Raw genomic sequence first — 22,578 nt, forward strand, 5'->3', positions numbered from 1 at the left:
TTTATTAAATAATTATATTTTTTTAAATAACAAAAAACTTCATAAATGGTCCCTCTTTTGTGAAATGACGGAAATACCCTTCACTTAACGGCCAAAAGTTAACGGAATTAGCGAAAATGACCATTTGTTAAAAGTTTTGAAACCACAGGGACCATCTGTGAGGTTTTTTGAACTTAGAGACTAAATTTGATATTTTTAAAAACTACAGGGACCATTTTTGAAGTTTTGTCTAAATTTTTTATTGACATGGAAATTTAATTAACGAGTAAAAATCTTAAAATGAAAAGCGGCAAATAATCACATTCACATGTGCCTCTTTTATTTTTATTAGGCAGGAGATGTATGTAAAATTTTGACGACCTTTAACTTTTTTTCAAAATTCTTGACAAAAAAAGTAGATCGGCTTTCTGATCGTCGATAAATTTCGTTGTTCGATTGGATTCCTATCCTATTTCCGTGTTTGATTGGAGATGGTTTTATCGCAAAAGATTCACGACGCATTCAAAGGTACGGTAGAGAGGATCACAAACCCTAGAACTGTATCCGCTTTCAAAGAGAAAGGCGTACTTAGCGTTAACGAATTCGTCATCGCCGGTGACAATCTCGTTTCCAAATGCCCTACTTGGTCATGGTAGATTCGGTTTCCCTTTCCTTCAATTTATTCATCTTTGATTGAATGATGTCCCTTGAGTGTTAGTGTTATAAGTCGATGTCATCTAGCAGCTTATTGTATTGGATTTGAATCATGATTAATGTTTTTAGAATGCATATTCATTTCTATGGAATAAGCGTAGTGCTCCTGAAACTTAGATTCTATTCATGCTTATGAACAAGGGAAAACAAGCTTATAGCTGCATTATGTTATCCTTATTATGAACCAGAACTGAAATAAGCTAATTGCTTAAAGTCCTCTACTTTCTATATCATCAATTGACTTCTCTTTCACCCATCTGTTTTGGAACATAATCACAGATAAACAATGTTTTCCTCTCCCTGAATATTAGTTGCTCTTTCCTCTGTAGCATCAGCATGTTACATTTGGACTCTACATATATAAATCTGTTTTCTTATTCTCATCAACCAAATGGTTTTACACTGCTTGCTGATATATCTGTGAAAGAAAAATGTCTATTACTATACTACTCAATTTGGCTTTGTTTCTTTTCTTTGTTAGGGAATCAGGTGATCCAAACAAAAGGAAGACATATTTGCCCTCCGATAAACAATTTTTGATCACTAGAAATGGTAAAAATAATGTTGCCTGATGCTTGTGAACTACACAACACATTAACTATGTTTTCCTCTTTGAATCTTTATATAATTACAACTTTAACTTCCGATATGAACTCTATTCAGTTCCTTGTTTGCGAAGAGTTGCATCAATACAAGAAGAATATGAAGCTGCTGGAGGTGAGATATTGCTTGATGATGATGAGAATGATGGCTGGTTAGCTACTCATGGAAAGCCGAAAGGTATGCAGGCATTTAGAAATCCTTAATATTAACTTTCTTTATGTTTTTTTTACTTTGTTTGACTATCTGTATAGATACCAAGGGTGATGAGGATGAAAATGTTCCTTCAATGGATACCCTAGAAATAAGCAAGAACACCGTACATCCAATTTCTTCACATTTTGGCACTGAAGAGGAGGAAGAAGACATCCCAGATATGGAAGAGTTTGAAGAATCTGACAACGTTATTGAGAATGATCCTGTAAGTATGCATATGATGAAATATAAAGTTATAAACAGAAGAGTAAAAATGGTTATTTACTCAGATTAGATTCAGACAGTTCATTCGGTCTAAAAAAGAAACAGTTTTTCATGTTTACATCACTCTACCCATTCAGCCACTTAATGGGTCCAGCCATACAGGATCGAATAAACTGTCTGAGTTTGAGTAAATGACCATTTTGCCCTTTCTATTTAAAAATAAATTAAGTGGCTGAATGGGAAATGATGTTTGTCTGGATCAAGTGTTGTATACATAATGACTGTTTCTTTTCTAGACTGTCACAACTGTTCAAATATTAGTAAATGACCATTTTACCCTTATAGTCAGAAATGACATAAATACAATCAAGACTACATATCAAATCCGAAAATATTCATGGTTTATGCTTTATACATTCCTACACATAAAGAATCTGTAAACCAACTCTGATAATTTCTTCCATACATAAATTCATATTATATATATATATATATATATATATATATATATATATATTCCACTATTCAGGCAACCCTTCAGCCTACATATCTTGTTGCTCATGAACCTGATGATGACAATATCTTAAGGACTCGAACTTATGATGTCAGCATTACGTAAGTTTCAACTCCTTTTATTTTATTTAATTAGTGAAATATTTTAATTAAGTACTCACACACACACACATGTTTCACATGGTTTTAGTTCTTTTTGTTTTGCTGTTTATAATGTGATGTTTCACTTTTCTTTTTTTTTCTTCCAGATACGATAAATACTATCAAACTCCTCGTGTATGGCTTACAGGTTACGATGAGGTTAGAAACATCATCAAATTCAATCATAATCATTTAGTATTTATTTAAATTAGTGAGTTAAATTTATTTTCATAATTCAAAACTTGTTTTACCGATTTTTACTACAGTCAAGGATGCTTCTTGAGCCAGAATTAGTTCTACAAGATGTCAGTCAAGATCATGCTCGCAAAACGGTAAGCACTACATGGTCCACATGGTAAAAAAAAATGACCATTTTACCCTTTCGTTCTCCATTTCTTCATCTCCAAAATTTTAACACAGTTAACTAAACCATAAAAATCAAAATCTGAGATTTGTGGTTTAGTTATATTGTGTTATGACTTAAGGAGAAAAGGAGAAGACAAGGGTAAATTGGTCATTTAGGATGGACTTAACGGATGCACGGTTAATTTAAACCTTAGTTAGTGACCACGGGTGTAACAGATGAAAGTGCATCCATAACTTTTGACAATACCACAGGGACTAAAACTGTAAAAATTTACGAGTCTCAGGTAACTATTGAAGATCACCCGCATTTACCCGGGAAGCATGCATCTGTACATCCGTGTAAACATGCAGCTGTTATGAAGAAACTGATTGATCCTTTATTTGCTGGAGGATTCGAACCACAAGTTGACAAGTAAAATTTCTTTTGTATTTTTCCTCAAATAAACATGGAATCAATTACTAAATTATGTGGTGGTTGCAGATATCTGTTCTTGTTCTTGAAGTTTGTGGCTACTGTTATCCCAACCATTGAATATGATTACACCATGGACTTTGACCTTGGGAGCTCAAGTACCTGATTTCCATGGATTGTAAATTTCTCGAAATGTTGTATCTGATTTACTTGTTTATTCCTCACATTTGGAGAGGGAACTATAGATTTTATATTTATTAAAATAGAAATATATATTTTTAAAGTAAATCATGTTTTTTTTGTTTTTTTAATTAAAACCAGTTGTTAAGGATGGCAATTCTCTAAATGAAAATAAACGAGTTTGGGTTGAGATTCATGACCCGTCAAATAATCAGGTCGTCTGGTCGTGTTCAAGTTAGTATTTAAGTTCCCTGGTCGACCTGTCAACCCATTTTATTTATTTTTATTTTTTAAAGGGTAATACCGCATTAAAGTAGGCTCCTTTGAAGGTGGTTCACCATTTGGTGAAGACATGGACACCGTGAAATAACCTTGGGAATATTTGAATCCAAGATCTCCTTATGGGAAAATTCACCATATAATATATTAGATTTAAGTTATGTGGTTATACCTATCGACCACCGTTTAAACATGGGTTAACCTGCCACCGTGAAGATTAACCGCAAACCCGTATAACTAAACGAGTTAGACGAGTCGAGTTTCGGTAGCTGTTTCAACCTGACAACCTGACAGGATTGCCATCCCTACTGATTCATGAATAAAATGCAATTTGTTTTTATCACTTTTAAATAGAAGGATAAAATAGTTATTTACAATTCATTGGATGAACAAAAACACAAAAACGGTTTTTATATGTAAAACATCTATTCGAAAAGTACCAATTCAACTATTTAGGTATGTAAATTCCAATATCTATGAAACTTTTAGATACATTATGTCAGTTTGAAATGTTTGATCCCTTTCATACTTATCTTTTGTTGTGACATGTTTACAGTGGATTATAAGTCGGTATATTAAATCAACCATAAGAAAACACATGATATTCAGCCCAAGACTCTTACGTATCATGATCATCACATTACTATCCGAAAGTTAACCCATACTTTTGGGTTTTTGCACTTCCCACATTGAAAGACTATAAGTTCAAGTGTGTTTTAATGTGAGTAACATAATGTTTTATATTTTTAAACCGATTTCTATTTTTCTTAATTAAACTATTTTAAAGTTTATTTATTAAAGTATTTTATAATTACCAATTTTAAGTTGTAAATATCGTATGTAATTAATTTTAATAACTAGTATACTTATTGAGAAATATAAAAATGTGTATCAAAATTTATGGTTATATATTTCCAATAAATAAAGTGTATATATATAGGGTTAGGTTCATATGAGACGGCCTAATTTTGTGAGACCGTGAGACGTATTTTTTTATTTATTTATTATTTTTTTTATTTTATTTTAGTTAATTCAAGTTCCGAAAATAATATTTAAAAAAAGAATTTTTGGATTTTTCCATTTATTTTGCATTTTAAAATTATTTTTTAGAATATGTACAATGTAATATTCTATTAGGATATTTCACGTATTTTTCAAAAAAAAATGGAATTTATTTTTAATTTTTTTAGTTAATTCAAGTTCAGAAAATAATATTTAAAAAAAAGAGTTTTTAGATTTTTCCATTTATTCTGCATTCTAAAATTATTTTTTAGAATATGTCAGTGTAATATTCTATTAGAATACTTCACGTATTTTAAAAAAAAATGGAATTTTTTTTAGTTAATTCAAGTTCCGAAAATAATATTTAAAAAAAGAATTTTTGGATTTTTCCATTTATTTTGCATTTTAAAATTATTTTTAGATTTGTTTTCACGGTCTCATAAAATTAGAATGGTCTCAAATAAACCTGAACCTATATATATATATATATATATATATATATATATATATATATATATATATATATATATATATATATATAGAATCAAGATCAAATAAAAAGGAAATTTTTGGTAGGAAGATAAGAAAATTTTTTATATGCATATTTTCTTAGCAAAAAATGAAATGAATCATTAGATGATTCAAAAGTAAGATGATTCACAAGAAAAAATTCCGAAAAAAACACCTTAATGATTCATTTTTAGGTGAATTAAGAAAAAAATTCATTTTTATGACAATTTTAGTGAATATCAACAAAATCATCATAAAAATGAATCATCGAGATGTTTTTGTGGGATTTTTTTTGGTGAATCACGTTATTATTGATTCATTTGATGATTCATTTGTTTTTTTCGCCAAAAAATAAGTTGAATAAAAATTTCTTACCTTCCTACGAAAAAAAATTTCTTACCGGATCTATATATATATATATATATATATATATATATATATATATATATATATATATATATATATATATATATATATATAGAGAGAGAGAGAGAGAGAGAGAGAGAGATGAATGATCATTTGAGAACTCATAGTTTCCCGAGAACTAAAGGTGGAACGTTAGATCAAAATTTTTAATGGTCTAGATCAAAGATGGCATATTTGTAATTATGAACAATTTCAATGGTAGCTTTGACTTTTTTAAAATGAGGGTAGTTACGAAATAAAAAATTAAAATACATAGTAATTAATCAAAATTAATTTTTGAACACAACTTTCTTTCTCTTTCTTTATCACCGTCTTACTCACTCTCTGAATCTATATGGCTCTCTCTTATCTTCATCTTCATCCAGATCTATAGATGCAATCATCGGATCTCACCTCTTTATCACGTCATAGCCTCTGATGAAGATGTAATGGTTCCATTATCGTCTTCAATCGATTGTATCAGACGATGTAGTAAGAAGATTCATTATCTGTATTTTTCTCGTGACATCGTGGTTCACTGATCAATCAAAGTTCCGCCTGTATTGAGAAATTCCTCAGCCACTACCGCCGGAGATATTTCATCTTGTTTAGGTCTCTACCGATGTGTCTGTCTCATGTATGAAATTGCGATCTTTTCCACTTTATGAAATCGTTCTCTCCCTGTGTAATCACTTCGTCAATTTCAGATACACGATAGATAAGAAGTGTTGATCTGCTCAAACCAGAAGTTTCGATGTCTTTTAGGTAACATAAGTTTTTTTTTTCTCCTTTTGTTCAATTAATTCATTCCAAGAAACGAATTTATCTTCGAATTTCCTTTTGTTAGATTTCTGATGTTGTGTAGTCTCATCATTCACGTTCACAAATCTCTCACATTCCTTCCTCCTATCATCGCCTCGCCTTCTAATGTTGTCGCCTCATCCCCTATCGATCGCCTGGTTCTCATAGTGCTTGTGTCGATGTCTTATAAATCTTCTATTCGTTTTGGTTTTTAATTGGGGATATGTATTCTCGATTGAGATCCAATAGGCTTATTGTTCTAATTAGTTGGTCGGAAATTATGGATATGGTGGTGATCACATGGAGATGTCAAAACAAGGACAAAATCAATCTCTAGTTTATATGAGAAAATGAAAGAATTAAGAGGTTGCATCATTTGAAATTCGAGGTTCACATTTTTCATATCAACTCAACCTCATGATTTCAAGCAATTGTGAAAAGTACCAAAAACCTTGGATTAGTTTTTTTTAGGTGATTGTTATTTTCTTCTGGTAATGTATGGCATTTATACTATATTCATCATTGTTCCTTAATTGATGATATTTGTGCATATACATGATTTTCTATTATAGTCGATGGTGATGTGTGTGCATTACCTTGATGAATATTTGTATTCATCCTTCTCATTGCCTCCTTGATTCGTGCACACAGCCTGTTTGACAAAATGCCACAATTTTGCTTTATTTTAGTTTTTGTGCCTAGAAGAGATATATGATGTAATCCATTGTTTTGGTAATTTTACACAATTTGTTGCATATTCAATGTTATTGTTATCCACTAGGATTTTTTATTAAAACTTGAGTTGAATTGAAAAACGTATACAGGAATATAGTAGTTTTGACTCGAATCACATTAAATTTCAAACTTGGTGATCTTAGGTTTCATGTTTTTGTATACTCTAACATAATGATGGACATTATTTATTACAACAAAATTATAATTAAAGAAGTTGAAATTTGATGATAAGGGCTTAAACTCCATTGGAGATAGTTATGGTTGTTTTCTTCCTTTATGCAAATCAATCACTACTATACTATCTAAACCATTATAGCCAATTGTTCTAGTATATTCATCTTCTTTTCTCAATTCTTCCATGTAATATATTTATCAACACCTGTAGCAAACAAAAGTTTATTTCATCTTCTTCTTTTGCCAAATCCTTATTAAGTGCTTAATGGCTTAAGCACTTAAGCCTAAACTTCAGATCCAGAGGCCTAACATGCCTAGAATCCATAAAGTTGTGAACTTTATCCCTTTGGACGTCCATAAAGTCCTAAATGCTTGGTCTTAATCCATTAAGACCTTTCATGGGACACATTCAGCTAATGAGACCTCATTTTTATCACTCAAGGTCCATTCAAGAGTCCAAAAGGATAGTTTTTTACGTCCAAAACACAACATGCACCACCTTGTGGATTTTGGGAAAAGAAATGGGTCTTTTTAAAGAAAATGAAGAGATCTAAACATATAAGCATAAAGTTTGGAACTTTATACCTTCTGGAGTTTCTTGAGCACGAAATAGCTTCAAATTTACAAGCTTGGTCACTTCCTTCAACTCTTTGATGCAATGGTTTCCTCTTAAACACCCAAGAACACACCAAATGAGCTAAAACACACAAAAGGGAGGCTAGGGTTTTAGAGATACGAGTTTGATCTATGGAGGCTGAGGTAAAAGGGGTGTTGGTGCACATAATGTTGCTTATATAGGCGCCAAACCCTAAATATTAGGGTTTTCACTCCTGACGCTAGTACGCCCAGCATACACAAGTGTACGCCAAGCATACTAAGGCGGATCCTTATACGCTTAGCGTACTCAAACGTACGTGCAGCGTACACCCCCTTTTGGTCAAATTTGAAAAATTGGCCCTAATACTTGTCTTGGCTCTACATTCTAAGTCCCTAAGGGCTATAACTGAAAAAGTAAAGATAGAAGAGGGTTCGGAAATACATGAAAATCCCAGGGTGTTACAATTCTCCCCCACTTAACCTAGACTTCGCCCTCAAAGCCTGCTGCAGCTAATAAATCCGGGTAATGCTCTTTCGGGCTCCCACGTCCACTCGGATCCCTTCCGATGCTCCCACTGTACCTTCACCAAAGGTATTGCCTTGTTCCTTAGAACCTTTATCTTCCTTTCCAATAGGGTCATAGCCCTCTCCACATAATTCAGGCACTCATCAACCTGAATGTCGTCCAATGGTACCACTGCCTCCTGATCCATAATACACTTTCGCAATTATGAAACGTGGAAATTGCTATGGATCCGACTAAGCTCCTCTGGTAGCTCTAGCCTATATGCTACTTTGCCGACCCTGGCAATGATCCTGAACGGCCCAATGTAACGAGGACCCAATCTTCCCTTCTTACTGAAACGGATCACACCCTTCCAGGGTGAGACCTTCAGGAGTACCATATCACCCACCTGGAACTCTAATTTCGATCGGCATCTGTCAGCGTAACTCTTCTGCCGACTCTAAGCGGTCTGCAATCGCTGCCTAATCTGCTAAATCTTCTCGGTAGTCTGCAAGACTACCTCCGTCCATCCCATCACCCCTGTGACCAACCTCGACCCAACAAACCGGGGTGCGACATCTCCGCCCGTACAACAGCTCGAAAGGCGGGGCGCCAATGCCATAATGATAGTTGTTGCAGGCGAACTCTGCGAGGGGCAGGTGGGAATACCAGCTCCCCCCAAAATCGATGACACACGCCCTCAACATATCCTCGAGGGTTAGGATGGTCCGCTCACTACCGTTAGTCTGCGGATGAAAAGTTGTGCTAAAGTGTAGTTGCGTGCCTAGTTCCTCGTGGAACTTCTGCTAGAAACGGGAGGTAAATCTAACCTCCTGATCAGAAATAATGTAAACCAGAACCCCGTGGCGAGCTATAATCTCTCGAACATACATGTCGGCCAACTTCTCGGCCGACGAACTCTCCCGAACAGGCAAGAAATGAGCACTCTTGGTCAACTGATCCACAATGACCCATATAGCATCAAACCCTTTTGCCGTCCTCGGCAGCTTGGTAATGAAGTCCATCGTGATTTGCTCCCATTTTCACATGGGAATCTCTAGAGGCTGCAGCATACCATGCGGTCTCTGATGCTCGGTCTTGACTATTCTACAGGTCAAGAACCTCTCAACATACCAAGCGATTTCTCGCTTCATACATGGCCACCAATAACTCAAACTTAGGTCTCGGTACATCTTGGTGGGCCATGAGTGAATAGAGAAATGAGACTTATGAGCCTCTTCCATGACTGTCAGCCTGACCCCACCAGACATCAGAACCCACACCCCACCACATCGGGTTAACAATCCCCGATTATCCCTCACAAATCGGGTGTTTTCGCCCCTGACCCTCTCCGTCTACCAATTCTCTGGTCGCATTCCCTCAACCTGGGCATCTCTGATCAAGCCCACAAGCGGAGAATCCACTGTTATCCTCATACATATCGCTGGGGTGGAAGACCCAGCTGACTTACGACTCAAAGCGTCCGCAACCACATTCGCTTTACCGGGGTGGTAAAGGATCTCACAATCGTAGTCCTTAACTACATCCAGCCACCTATGCTGCCTCATGTTCAGGTTGGGCTGATCCATGATGTGTCTCAAGATCTTGTGATTTGTGTATATGGTACAACGGACCTCGTATAGGTAATGTCTCCATATCTTGAGGGCAAACATGACCGCTCCCAGCTCTAAATCATGAGTAGGATACCTCGTCTCGTGCGACTTCAGCTGCCGCGATGCGTAGGCTATCACTCGTCCTCTCTGCATGAGGATCGGCCCCAAACCCGTGATGGATGCATCACAGAATACCACAAAATCCTCAACTCCCTTTGGGAGTGTCAAGACTAGAGCTTCACACAACCGCTGATGGAGGGTCTCAAATGCCCTCTGCTGCTCAGGGCCCCACCAGAAATCCACCCTTTCCTCGTCAGACGAGTGAGGGGTACTGCAATCTTGGAGAAATCTCGAATGAATCTCCGGTAGTACCCTGCCAAACCTAGAAAATTCCTGATATCCGAAGGAGACCTCGACACCTCCCACTGCATGACTGCCTCAATTTTGGCCGGATCAACCAAAATCCCCTCCTGGTTGACGAGATGTCTGAGGAACTGGACCTCTCGTAACCAAAACTTGCATTTCAAGAACTTGGCATACAACCGTTCTCGTCTCATAACTCCCAACAACTCCCTGAGATAACGGTTCTTCACCGTCAACTTGTTCAACTCCCTATAATTAATGCACATCCGGTGCGATCTGTCTTTCTTCTTGACGAAGAGGATCGGTGCTCCCCATGGAGAACTGCTCAGACAAATGAACTGCTTGCCCAGCAGCTCCTGCAACTGGGATGACAACTCTTGCATCTCAGGCGGTGCCAATCGGTACGATGACTTAGCGATAAGGGCCACACCTGGAACTAGATCGATCCTGAACTCGACCTGCCTCTTCGGAGGCACTCCGGGTAACTCCTCCGAAAACATATCAGTAAACTCTCTAACCACTGGAACCTCTGAAGCTGGAGTCTGATCACCAACCCGCATATCCACCACGTACGCTAGGTAACTCGCACACCCGTGCTGAATGTAATGTTGAGCCATGGCGACTGAACAAAACCTTGATCCCACTCTAATGCCCTCATAATATATAACTAGTTGTCCCCCACTCGGGGTTCGAACCACTACCCGCTGACCCTCACAATCAATCATGGCACCGAATCGACTAAGCTAGTCCATCCCCACAATCATGCACACATCCCTCATAGGAATCAGAATCAAGTCTACCAGGAAGGATATCCCAAAGATCTCTATCTCACATCCTCGATAGACTGGAGAAGCAGAAATGCCATGTTCATTAGCGATAGAGACTTGTAACAGACACTCTAGCTCGCCTATGTGCACTTTGAACTCCCTACTAAATGTATGAGATACGAAAGACCTACTCGCCCCCGAGTCAAATAGAACCAATGCAGGCAAGGAATTCACTATAAACATACCTAATCGCAGGTACAACAGATAAGTATAACACAAATAAACAAAAGAGGTAAAGAGTAGAATCATACCAGCACCCACTGGTGCTGCCTTGGCCTCCTCGACCGTAAGCTAAAAGGCACGCCTCTGAGCCTTCGGGGGATCTGCTCTACCCTGCCTCCCATCGGTGATCCTTAATGTAGTCAGCGCCGGAGCTTGCGCCGAATTTATGGCAAGCAACGGACAGTTGGCCTTCAAGTGACCAACCTGATAACAGTGATAACACAACCTCATACTCGGAACAGGGGGTTGTCGACAATCCTTCGCATAGTGTCCCTCCTTGCCACACCTATGACACCCACTACCAGCTTGATAAACCCCAAAATGACCCTTGCCGCACTTTCCACAAGTGCGGCTCTGCTGACTCCCATACCTAGAATCAGCGGTCTTAGACCACTTCGGCGCCGGCTAGGACTGTGCCGGGGCCGGCTGCTGCTCCCCCAACTGCAGCTCAATCTCCAACTCCCGCCGCCTAGCGGCCTCCTGTAGCTCTAGAAGAGTATCACATCGATGTGTGGCAACAAACTGCCAAATGTCAGTCTTGAGCATGCTCAGATAACGAGTCATCTGAGCCTGCTCAGAAACAAACTCTGGGCAAAACATCACCCTCTTAATGAACATACGGGTGATCTCCGTCGCCGACACCCCATCCTGTCTCAAACTAAAAAAACTCCTCAGCCAATCGTTCCCGCTCGACTCGCGGAATGTAACGGGTGCGAAACACGTCTCGGAAATGCTCCTAAGTAACAGCAGCTCTCTGCTCATCGGTGTATGATCCTATCGTCAGCCTCCACCAGTTCTTAGCCCCGACCTCAGCATATTCAGGGTGCATCTGACCTTTTGGTCAGTAGGACATGAACACGTGAAGAAACAGCCTTCCACGTCATATAACCACCTCATAGCTCGGATAGGATCCTGGGTACCGTCAAATATCGGGGGCTTTGTGTTATCGAAGTCCCGGTACTGGAAGCCCCTAGTGGCTCCTCCCACTGTCGCGGATACAGCTGATGTAGCTGCCGCGACAGCCGTCTCCACAAGGGCTGCTTATCGCTCATCAAAGTACTCAACCATGGCGGTCTTAATCGACCCAAACATCTCCGGTAGCTACGCCCGGAACATAGCAGCAATCTCATCATGCAGGATCTCTCGAATCCTGACATCCAACTCGTCTGTACCCATCTGCACCACAGGTTCCAGTGATGTTGGCCCCTCCTGGCCTCCGTCTCCCTATCTTGATCCTGACCCAGTTGTAAAGTGTCTCGTAACCACCATACTGAAAATATAACAGGAAAATATCAGGTAACCATATAAAAACAGGGAACCAAATTCCCAACCCAACTCTAGGGGCTGTGACTTCCTTGCTACGCGTATGGGTCCTATGCTTTCAATAGTACGGGCCCATACTACCTTCCACACCTACCTATATCTGTCTCAAGTGTCATCACAACGCTCTAATATTATACATAATCATAATGAGCACTCAGTCCTCACTCCTAGAGGGATGCTAAATACCACATAGCTGGCTTCCCGGCCTCACACCACCTATCCATGAAACTTCCACCGACCCTGCAGCACTAGTGTATGTTAGCATACATAACGCTAGACCCTATAGACTTTCGAATATCCAATCCTACCCTAAACTCCCAATCAAACAAGAACATAACATAAGGCTAAATCAAACATTCTTATGCTATAAGATCTTAATTATGTATAACTATGGTTCATACACTAAGCAACTACATTAATGATGTCAATCTCATATAAAGGAAACCCTAGGCTAACAGACATCATGTGATCAGACAATTTTATCATGTAATTCCTGAAGATCCCTAGCCTAGCACTAGCGTGTTGTTCTAACATATCACATAATCAAGTAACTGTATGGTATTTTGGGGTCTACTTACTGGCTCCGGCTGATCGTACACCCTGCATCCTCCTTTACTCATTTTGAAAATCATTTAGAGTTTAATTTAAAAATCTTTCCTTGATTTGAGACTGGATTCACACGAATGTTCCTCCAATTCACTCAAACCAAGGCTCTGATACCAACTTGTAACACCCATAAAATTCATGCCAAATTTAAACGTTAAAAATTGTTTCAAATTCATCAATTCATTACAAAAGTGTTTTCAAAATGTATCATATCAAAGTTTTCCCAAAACCATAAACTAAACAGGAGGAGCTGTATGATCATGCCTTCGGCTTGCCACGATCCCCTAATGTACCTGAAACAAAAAACTGAAACTGTAAGCCTGAAAGCTTAGTGACTTCCCTAAAATACCGATATGCATACAGTCCGCACAACTATAACAGCACTATCGTATCATAACATAACAAGCAGAACAACATGCACTGGGTCCACAGTTTTATAGATTGGATTACGCATGGGCCCACAATGTGAGTCTGGATTGCCTTCCGGGCCCACAACATACATCTGGATTGCCACCGAGTCCACGGTACGAGTTTCCCTCAGCTCGTATCTGGAATGCTCCACTGACTAGAGTACCCCTGGGCCCACAGCATGAGTCTAGATTGCCTTACGGGCCCACAACTCACATCTGGATTGCCATCGAGCCCACAGTACGAGTCTCTCTTAGCCCGTATCTGGAATGCTCCTGGGTTTGTTGGCTACCGCACGGAGCAGTATCACCTCAACCCATCCCACATAACATATCAACATAACACAACTACTGAGCATACAGAAAATCATATAACAATACAGGTAGTCCTAAAGATCTACCAAATTGGCATAACCACTAACATGCAACACTAACTCATACTCAACATCTAACACTGCTAGGATAACATATCTAACGGACCGACCTTGGTGCCTTAGACCCCTTAGTATAGTGAGGTAACTCACCTTGCAAGTAGTGTCGAAGTACTGAAAATCTCTGACTGGTGACTCACCGAGAATCCCGAACTATTACAAAATAAACACTAGGTTAATTCTCAAGATAACCTCCTTGACTAAGTGTCCACCTAACTTATTAAGTCCATTCCCTATGTTGGGCCAAAGCCCAACACCAAGTCCTTGGCTTGAAAGTCCATAGACATAATTCCATTTTTGGCCTAATTTACTTAATTGGGCCCAACCTCCTTAATGGGCCTAGCCCCATGATCCACTAACACAACCTGGCCCAAATATTTCGTTTATAGAATCCAATAAAGGTCCAATTCCATTTAGTCTATAATCAGCCCAAAACCCAAAGCCCATTTGTCAAAAGTCCAACAGATAGATGTATGCGGGGCGTACTTCTCTAGGTACGCGGGGCGTACTCATCCAAATCGTTGACCCCCATCGGGGTGGTTGACCCAGTACGCTGGGCGTATTGGATTTATGTTGGGCGTACTAGACAGTTGGCCAAATCCTTATTAAGCACTTAAGCCCAAACTTCAGATCCAAAGGCCTAACAGGCCTAGAATCCATAAAGTTGTGAGCTTTATCCCTTTGGACATCCATAAAGTCCTAAATGTTTGGTATTAATCCATTAAGACCTTATCCTTCCATGTATGGGGCACATTCAGCTAATGGGACCTCATTTTTATCACTCAAGGTCCATTCAAGAGTCCAAAAGGACAGTTTTTTACGTCCAAAACACAACATGCACCACCTTGTGGATTTTGGGACAAGAAATGGGTCTTTTTAAAGAAAATGAAGAGATCTAAACATATAAGCATAAAGTTTGGAACTTTATACCTTCTAGAGTTTCTTGAGCACGAAATAGCTTCAAATCTACAAACTTGGTCACTTCATTCAATTCTTTGATGCAATGGTTTCCTCTTAAACACCCAAGAACACACCAAATGAGCTAAAACACACAAAAGGGAGGCTAGGGTTTTAGAGATACGAGTTTGATCTATGGAGGCTGAGGTAAAAGGGGTGTTGGTGCACATCATGTTGCTTATATAGGCGCCAAACCCTAAATATTAGGGTTTTCACTCCTGACACTAGTACGCCCAGCGTACACAAGTGTACGCCAAACCTACTAAGGCGGATCCTTATACACTTAGCGTACTCCAACGTACGTGCAACGTACACCCCCTTTTGGTCAAATTTGCAAATCTGGCCCTAATACTTGTCTTGGCTCGACATTCTAAGTCCCTAAGGGCTATAACTAACAAAGCAAAGATAGAAGAGGGTTCAGAAATACCTGAAAATCTCGGTTTGTTACATTTTGCAAATAAGTATAATATCCCGGTTATATGATGCGGTATATCTCGGTTATCATTTGAGTTTACTTATTTGACGTGGTAAATAAGGTGTTTAAGAATTTAATATACAAAAAAGTATGTTTATATGGGGTTAAATCTCCCCTTAAAAGTTATATAATTTTAGGGTTTACCTTAATGTGTCATACATTTTAGTACTTTTCCACAAAAAAAAGTTGACAACCAATATAATATCTCGGTTATCATTAGAGTTTACTTATTTTATGTGGGTTTTTAGCTCATCGTAAAATTGTTAGTTATTTAAATAAATAGGAAGTGATTTGGAGCGTGTTTTGTTCAATAATATGGAAGATAATATGGGTCATAGAGTTTTTGAAGATTTTGATTCATACGGTGGAAAATATAACCTAATTTCTAATGATGATGAAAGTATGATGTATTAATATTTGAATGTCATGGAAGGAATTACTTGGATAGGTAAAATGACAATGATAAGATTTGCAACCTTTGATTAGTGGAAATTTGAAAATGAAGAGAAAAAATGTTATTCAAAACTGGATTACTATTTTTGGCTATTTTGTGAATTTTAAAATGTTGGATTCGGGTTGCCTTCCAATGGGCCAAAAGAAAAAAGATACATAAATGAAGCTATTGGGCTAAATGACAGAAAGAATGTGGTATTAATTACATTGAAACTTATAACTATTTTGGGCCAACATATTAGGTTTTTGTTTGACCAAACCTTAATGACAAAAATACTCTAGATTTTTGTTGTTGGTGAGCTTAAATCACATTTTTTGGGTTGGGTTTACTCCAAAAGAACAAAGGTGCATTTTGGGCTTAAAGAATGACCTTCGTTTGTGTAAAATAAATGACATTCATTTATGTAAAAGATGATGCACTGATGCTAAAGGATGTGAATAGGGTTTGTGTGGGCGGGTGTTTCCTGTATCATTAGTGAACCGGACAAACTAAATGGAAAAAGGTTTATTGATCAAGCTTGGGTTATTAATTTGAAGTAAGAGGCCACCAAATTAATTGAAGTTGAGAAGCAAAGGAACAAAAATCTTTCCATGGAGTACAATGGATTTAAGGGGTGTTTGGTACGGAGAAAAGGAATTGAAGCAATAAAAATGCAGAGAAAGAGAATTATGATGGGGAAAGAGAAATGATTCTTCTGTTTGGTACAACTAAGAATTCACCGGAGAGACTTACCCGATAATCAATTCTCTTGTTTGGTTTTATTAAACAGTGGAATAGAAATAAATTTTTTAATTCAATAGACATTCTTTTAGGATATTTTCATTATGATTGAAATATTAATTTCTCACATTAAGCATTTTTATATTTCTAATTTTTCATTTTCTCAGTTATATTTTACCAAATACCTTTTAATAATTGTGGATTAAACCTACAAACATGTTAATGGTCAAACTATATGGAAGCTATATTTCAACATCAGGAACTCCAAATTTGACTTATGCCGTCCAAAAGAAACTTCAAGTTTGACTTTTAAATGTCAAATATGTAATTTTAACTTCAAAAGTAATGTTCCGGAAGCAATATTTCACCATGAAAATTGCACTCCCGTAGATGCGTAATTTAAAAAACAAGAAACTCCTTGCTTCACTATCATCTTCTTCACTGAAATCGATCATACCATAAACACTCAAAACACATTATAATTCAAAAAAACTAATGAATTAGAACACATGAGCAGTTAAATTGATTATACGGAAAAAAAAAGTTACCTTAATTGGAGAATTATGGGTTACCAAGATCGACAGGTAGAAGAAATTGTTTAAGGGCATAATCACACAATAAGATTGACACAGAAGGAATGAGGAATACCTGGGCCGATGTTCAATCACTAATCAAATATGAAATCGAAGGCAGAAGGCGACGTGCAGTTGAAATCGAAGGTGGAAGGGAAAAAATTGAAGCAGAAAAAAGATGAAATCAAAGGCAGAAGACGACGTGCAGTTGAAATCGAATGTGGAAGGGGAAAAATTGAAGCAATAAATAAATAAATAAATAAATAAATGTGTGCATGGATCGAACTAGGGAGAGCATTCTTTGATTTTCAAATCTCTGCTTTTTTTTTTCTTTTCTCGGGAGGCCTTCAAGCCTCAATTCTCACATTTTCCCTCTAAATAATAGAGAAATAAACTCATGGAAATGGAATCCGTTTTTTTTTTCTCAATTCTCTACATTTTAATACAAAACAAACAAGGGAAATAGAAACAATTCTATTTCCCTCCTCTCATTTTCCTGTACCAAACACCCCCTTAGAGTCTTTAAAGTGTGTTACATTTGGCTCATTCCATTCATTGGAACTGAATTTGGATTTTGATTGGTTGGAAGTATATATCTAGATTTATGCATAATTGTTTTTATTTGACGTTTTAGTTTGTTTAGGTTTTTTTCTCTCTTTCCTTGTAATTGCTTCTATTTTCGTTAAAGTATCCAGAAAGAAATTGTTTATTATGTTGAAGATCAGTTACAATTTCAACCATAAAGCATACTAAGAGTTTAAAGATATCATAAAACCTAACTCACAACCTCACATTTATACCAAATTGTTGAGCACAACTCTTTTGTTGGATTACATTGACACTGTTTTATTACAACTTGAGAATAATTTATAGGATTGAGTTTATAAGGACTTACAAAACAAAAATACTATAGGGCGTCACTATTATATTTTGCTTTTCCAGAATGTTGATGAAAATGAGCTCCATAGCTATTTAAAGGTGTCTCCCACTTACATGTAGGAAGGTTCTAGGTTTTCCTAACAACTTGGTACATTAAAGACAATTCTAGAATGTTATACCACACTATATTAGTATTCATAAGGTTTTGCATGTTTCAAAAATATTCCACTATCTCCTAGAAAGTCTATAACTTTCTAAAATCTTTGAGGGTATTTTAGGACGTTTTTAAATCTTATGGTATCTTATGAGATATTATAGATTCTTTCGTAACATTATATTATAGAACATTTTAACATTTTCTAATAACGAGTTTATATTAAAATTGAGTTAGACTCTATTAGGCTAGTGATGATCTTTAAACATATATAACATACAATCTCCACTTTAAGAAATCTTCATTACTTGGACCTGACGATGCTCTTTTTCTTGATGCTTTCTTTCTTGAAAGACTGAAACCACATATTTAACTTCTTTGTATGAGACATCATATGATATGAGGAATACCATATTGTCTTCTATTAAAGGATAAACATTCTACGTGACAATTACAACTATCGTACAATCTTTGAAATCAACCAAAGTCTTGCGCCAAATAACTTTTAGTAGATATGTTTCTTAATTAGGTTTGTTCAATGATGAAAGATTTCATATGAAAACTATAATGTTACATTTTGCATATATTATATAGACTTAGTTGTGTCAATTGTGTTAAATGTCAATTGATTTTTGAATTTAAATATCATCATTGCTAGTACTCAAAAACTATTTAGAAGTGAAAAATAATAAAATAGTATGTAAAATAATAAAATAGTTCGAAAAAACATGTCCAATATGAATTTCTATTATTTTCCCACATATTCGTTTTCTAATTCATCCTAAAATAACAAAGTTTTCATGAAAAAGAAAAATCGTCTAGGCCCAATAGTTACATATGAGACCGAGCCCAATGAAATCCTTATAAGGTTATAATGTTATATCTTCTAAAACCCTAACCATAGATTCACTCTTTCACCGTCGCTGTGCGGTTCATAGGCAGGAGAGAGCGCAACAATGGGTATGGCTTCCTTCCGTGATCTCTGATTCTGCAAATCCATGGTTTATATAATCTGTTTTCCTTGGTTGAATGTGGATGATGAGGTTTTAATTAGTTGAAACGCCGTGTGCTTTTGGTGGTTCTAACAGGTGCTTACACTTATGTTTCGGAGCTATGGAGGAAGAAGCAATCGGATGTGATGAGATTTATGCAGCGGGTGAGGTGCTGGGAATATCGCCAGCTTCCTTCCATTGTCCGTGTCACTCATCCTACCCGACCCGATAAGGCTCGTCGTATGGGTTACAAAGCCAAGCAGGTATATTTCTTCGTTTTTTCCCTAATTGCTTGTCCGTGTACTTGTAAGCTTACACAAACGGAAATGTATTCATATTATCATATCAATCAAACAATACTTAGGTTTATTAAGGTTGGCCAAAATGATTGAAATCCAATCTCTGAATTAATCAAAATGATTGTATTTGTAGGGCTATGTGATCTATCGTGTTCGTGTGAGGCGTGGTGGAAGGAAGAGGCCAGTTCCCAAGGGTATTGTCTATGGAAAGCCCACAAACCAGGGAGTCACCCAACTCAAGTTCCAACGTAGCAAGAGATCTGTTGCTGAAGAGCGAGCTGGAAGAAAATTAGGTGGCCTTAAGGTTCTCAACTCTTACTGGCTCAATGAGGTATGCCAAATTCGTCAATGGTTGTTTCCTTTTTACTTAATGACCTTAATGGGTTATGTATTCGATCTGTACAATTAAGCTGTTTCGTTTTAACTTCATGATTTTCATTGGTTAAGCTAGAAAACTTGTCTTAATGTATTAAGACACTAATTTTTTACCTGTTTGTCTTTTTTTTTTTCGTCTTCCCATGTTAAAATGAATACATATTGTGAAATTTTCTGAAATGTTTTTTGAACATTTTATGTAGGACTCTACCTACAAGTACTTTGAGGTGATCTTGGTGGATCCGGCCCATGCAGCTATCCGCAACGACCCAAGGATCAACTGGATCTGTAACCCGGTTCACAAGCACAGAGAGCTTCGTGGGCTGACATCAGCAGGAAAGAAATACAGAGGTCTACGTGGCAAGGGACACTTGAACCATAAGGCACGTCCTTCTAGGAGAGCAACATGGAAAAGGAACAACACTCTTTCACTTCGTCGATACCGTTAATGATGATGATGGGTTTAAAAGGTTGTTATTATTACATTGTGGTAATGTCTGGTTTTTTCTTAGTTTTAAATTTCTGTTTTCGGATTTTGGACACAATGTTTTTGGTTAATTATGGTTTAAGAACTGAGTTCAGTTTGTCATTTGAGAGATATTTGATTGTGTTGTTTATTGAAAGAGAATGATGCTAGTTTTAAAAGTTAGGTTTGTTGTTAACTTTAGAACTGGTCTAGAGTTGAGATTGGGGTTGGGATTGTCTGGACCGTTTCAGACCTTGACCTTAGTTCCGAAATGAAAATTTTGGGCACATTCTAAAATCTAAAGTTTTCAAATTTTATTTTTTCTGAAATTCCAAAACCCACAAAACAAACACGCAATTTAAACTAAGGTTGTAAAGAGCAGGATGTTATCTATGATTGTTTTTTCATTTTGAAAAAATGTGATTGGAAAGTCAAATTAGAAAGTACACTATTTAATATGAAATAGTTGCAAGTTTAACCTTATTATATAAAACTTTAGATCTAAACTATCGGGTTGTTTTGTAGCCTTTGAAATGTTAAATCTCGATGGTTCACAATCTTCGAATGAATATGTCTCTTTAATGATTTATATTTGATTCAAAAGCTTTGATCGAATTTGTCTCTAATTTAAAACATATGCTAATGGTTTTGAACGAGAAAAATAATTTGTTTTGCCTTTTTGTTTAAAATTGCAGAACAACATCAAATAAAATCTTTAAAATGAAATAAATGAAATTGCTAGTTAAACAAATGAAGCTACCACTTCAAGTTGTCTTCCAATAGAAAGCTTATACCATGCCTATTAGGCTATATGGAGTGGTCACTACAAATTCACCGAAAAAGTGGCGCCACCTATGCGCCACGTCACCTTCACCACCAATGCACTCCACTAAGGAAATGGTCACCACTAACAACATTCACTTTTATATTATTTTTTTTATTTTTTTTTACCATTTTGTTAAATAAATAACATATTTTATAAATAACATTTTATAAATAATATATTTTATATTAATTAAAACCATATTACATAATTTAAAACACAGAAAATTAATACTAAAATACTAAAAAAACATAATCCATACTTAGAAAATTAAACCTAAATTATTAAAAAACATTAAATCTAGTTGCGATATTGGTCGAGAACTTCTTGTTGAATTTTCATAAAGACCCTTAAATTTTCCGGGTCGAGATTGGGTTGCGGCACTGTGTTTACGATTTGAAGATTGGTGAGTGCCAATTGTCGCCGGCGTTGCTCCTCCGTTGAATCAAATTTTTTTTTTCTAAAAAATGTAGAGTTTTTTCGATTTTCTCCGCTAACACGTCCTCGTTGGTTGATTTTCCGCTAGACGAAGCCCCCTTTCTCGCTTTGTCCCTACCCGGTGGTCGACGAAGATGGACGTCCGATGGACCCTCACCCTCGGTGGCGTCGAACTCATCATTGAGGTCGAGGTTAGCACCGATCTCCGACTCGGACGTTCTCGGCCTTTTGTTGGAACCGGTGGTAGATCCCGAATGCGCCGTTTCCGGATAAAGGACCCATTTTGGGCCATTGCGACAAACTTCCCACGCTTTTTGGTTGCCAAAAGGTTTACCATTGTTGGTAATTTTGTATTGGTGCAACGCCGTTGACAAAATGTTGAAATCGTTGCTACCACTTCGATGCATATTTTTTAAATTGTCAAATACGCCGTTAAATTTGGTACACGTTGCTCTAAGATCACGCCATTTAGCATTGACTGAATCATATGTCCGGCTCATTTGCCTTCCCAATAACGCGTGGAAGTGGTCTAAAATACGATTACAAAAGCTATGTCCCGATTGCGCGTTGGTGACATCCCCGTCTTGTGATATGGCAATCCAAGCTTTAGCTAAAGTCGCCTCCTCCTCCTCGGTCCATTGGGTGTTTTTCTTCTTTGTTGAATCTTTGGATTTTTTTTGCCTTCTACGACTTGGTTGTGTTTCTTGAACCCGTTCATCGTCGTCTTCATCGTCGAGGTTTACGGATTGAGATTGCGATAATGAAACTTGAGATGGTTGTGAACTTGGTTGTGGTTGTTGGAAAGTTTGGGGTTGAAAACGCGGAGGAGGTTGTTGTTGAAAGGGTTGA

The 22,578-nt window shown here is 37.2% G+C and overlaps 2 protein-coding genes and 1 long non-coding RNA gene across 3 annotated transcripts; all 3 read left to right on the forward strand.

Moving 5' to 3' along the window:
- The first annotated feature begins 313 nt into the window (after positions 1–313).
- On the forward strand, positions 314–3,433 carry LOC111901612 (autophagy-related protein 3). The gene is made up of 9 exons (XM_023897489.3): positions 314–631; positions 1,175–1,245; positions 1,357–1,473; positions 1,548–1,714; positions 2,243–2,328; positions 2,475–2,526; positions 2,634–2,699; positions 3,018–3,145; positions 3,215–3,433. The coding sequence occupies exons 1-9, from the start codon at positions 471–473 to the stop codon at positions 3,309–3,311; spliced, it is 945 nt and encodes a 314-aa protein (XP_023753257.1). The 5' UTR covers positions 314–470; the 3' UTR covers positions 3,312–3,433.
- Positions 3,434–5,784: 2,351 nt separating this feature from the next.
- On the forward strand, positions 5,785–6,939 carry LOC111901613 (uncharacterized). The gene is made up of 2 exons (XR_008226858.1): positions 5,785–6,158; positions 6,229–6,939. It is a non-coding gene; the product is annotated as an uncharacterized LOC111901613 (long non-coding RNA).
- A 12,212-nt stretch (positions 6,940–19,151) lies between these two features.
- LOC111901615 (60S ribosomal protein L15) lies at positions 19,152–20,591 on the forward strand. The gene is made up of 4 exons (XM_023897490.3): positions 19,152–19,296; positions 19,425–19,591; positions 19,761–19,958; positions 20,206–20,591. The coding sequence occupies exons 1-4, from the start codon at positions 19,293–19,295 to the stop codon at positions 20,449–20,451; spliced, it is 615 nt and encodes a 204-aa protein (XP_023753258.1). The 5' UTR covers positions 19,152–19,292; the 3' UTR covers positions 20,452–20,591.
- Positions 20,592–22,578: the final 1,987 nt, after the last annotated feature.

This window comes from Lactuca sativa, chromosome 9, assembly GCF_002870075.4.
Source record: "Lactuca sativa cultivar Salinas chromosome 9, Lsat_Salinas_v11, whole genome shotgun sequence".
NCBI classification, from domain to species: Eukaryota; Viridiplantae; Streptophyta; class Magnoliopsida; order Asterales; family Asteraceae; genus Lactuca; species Lactuca sativa.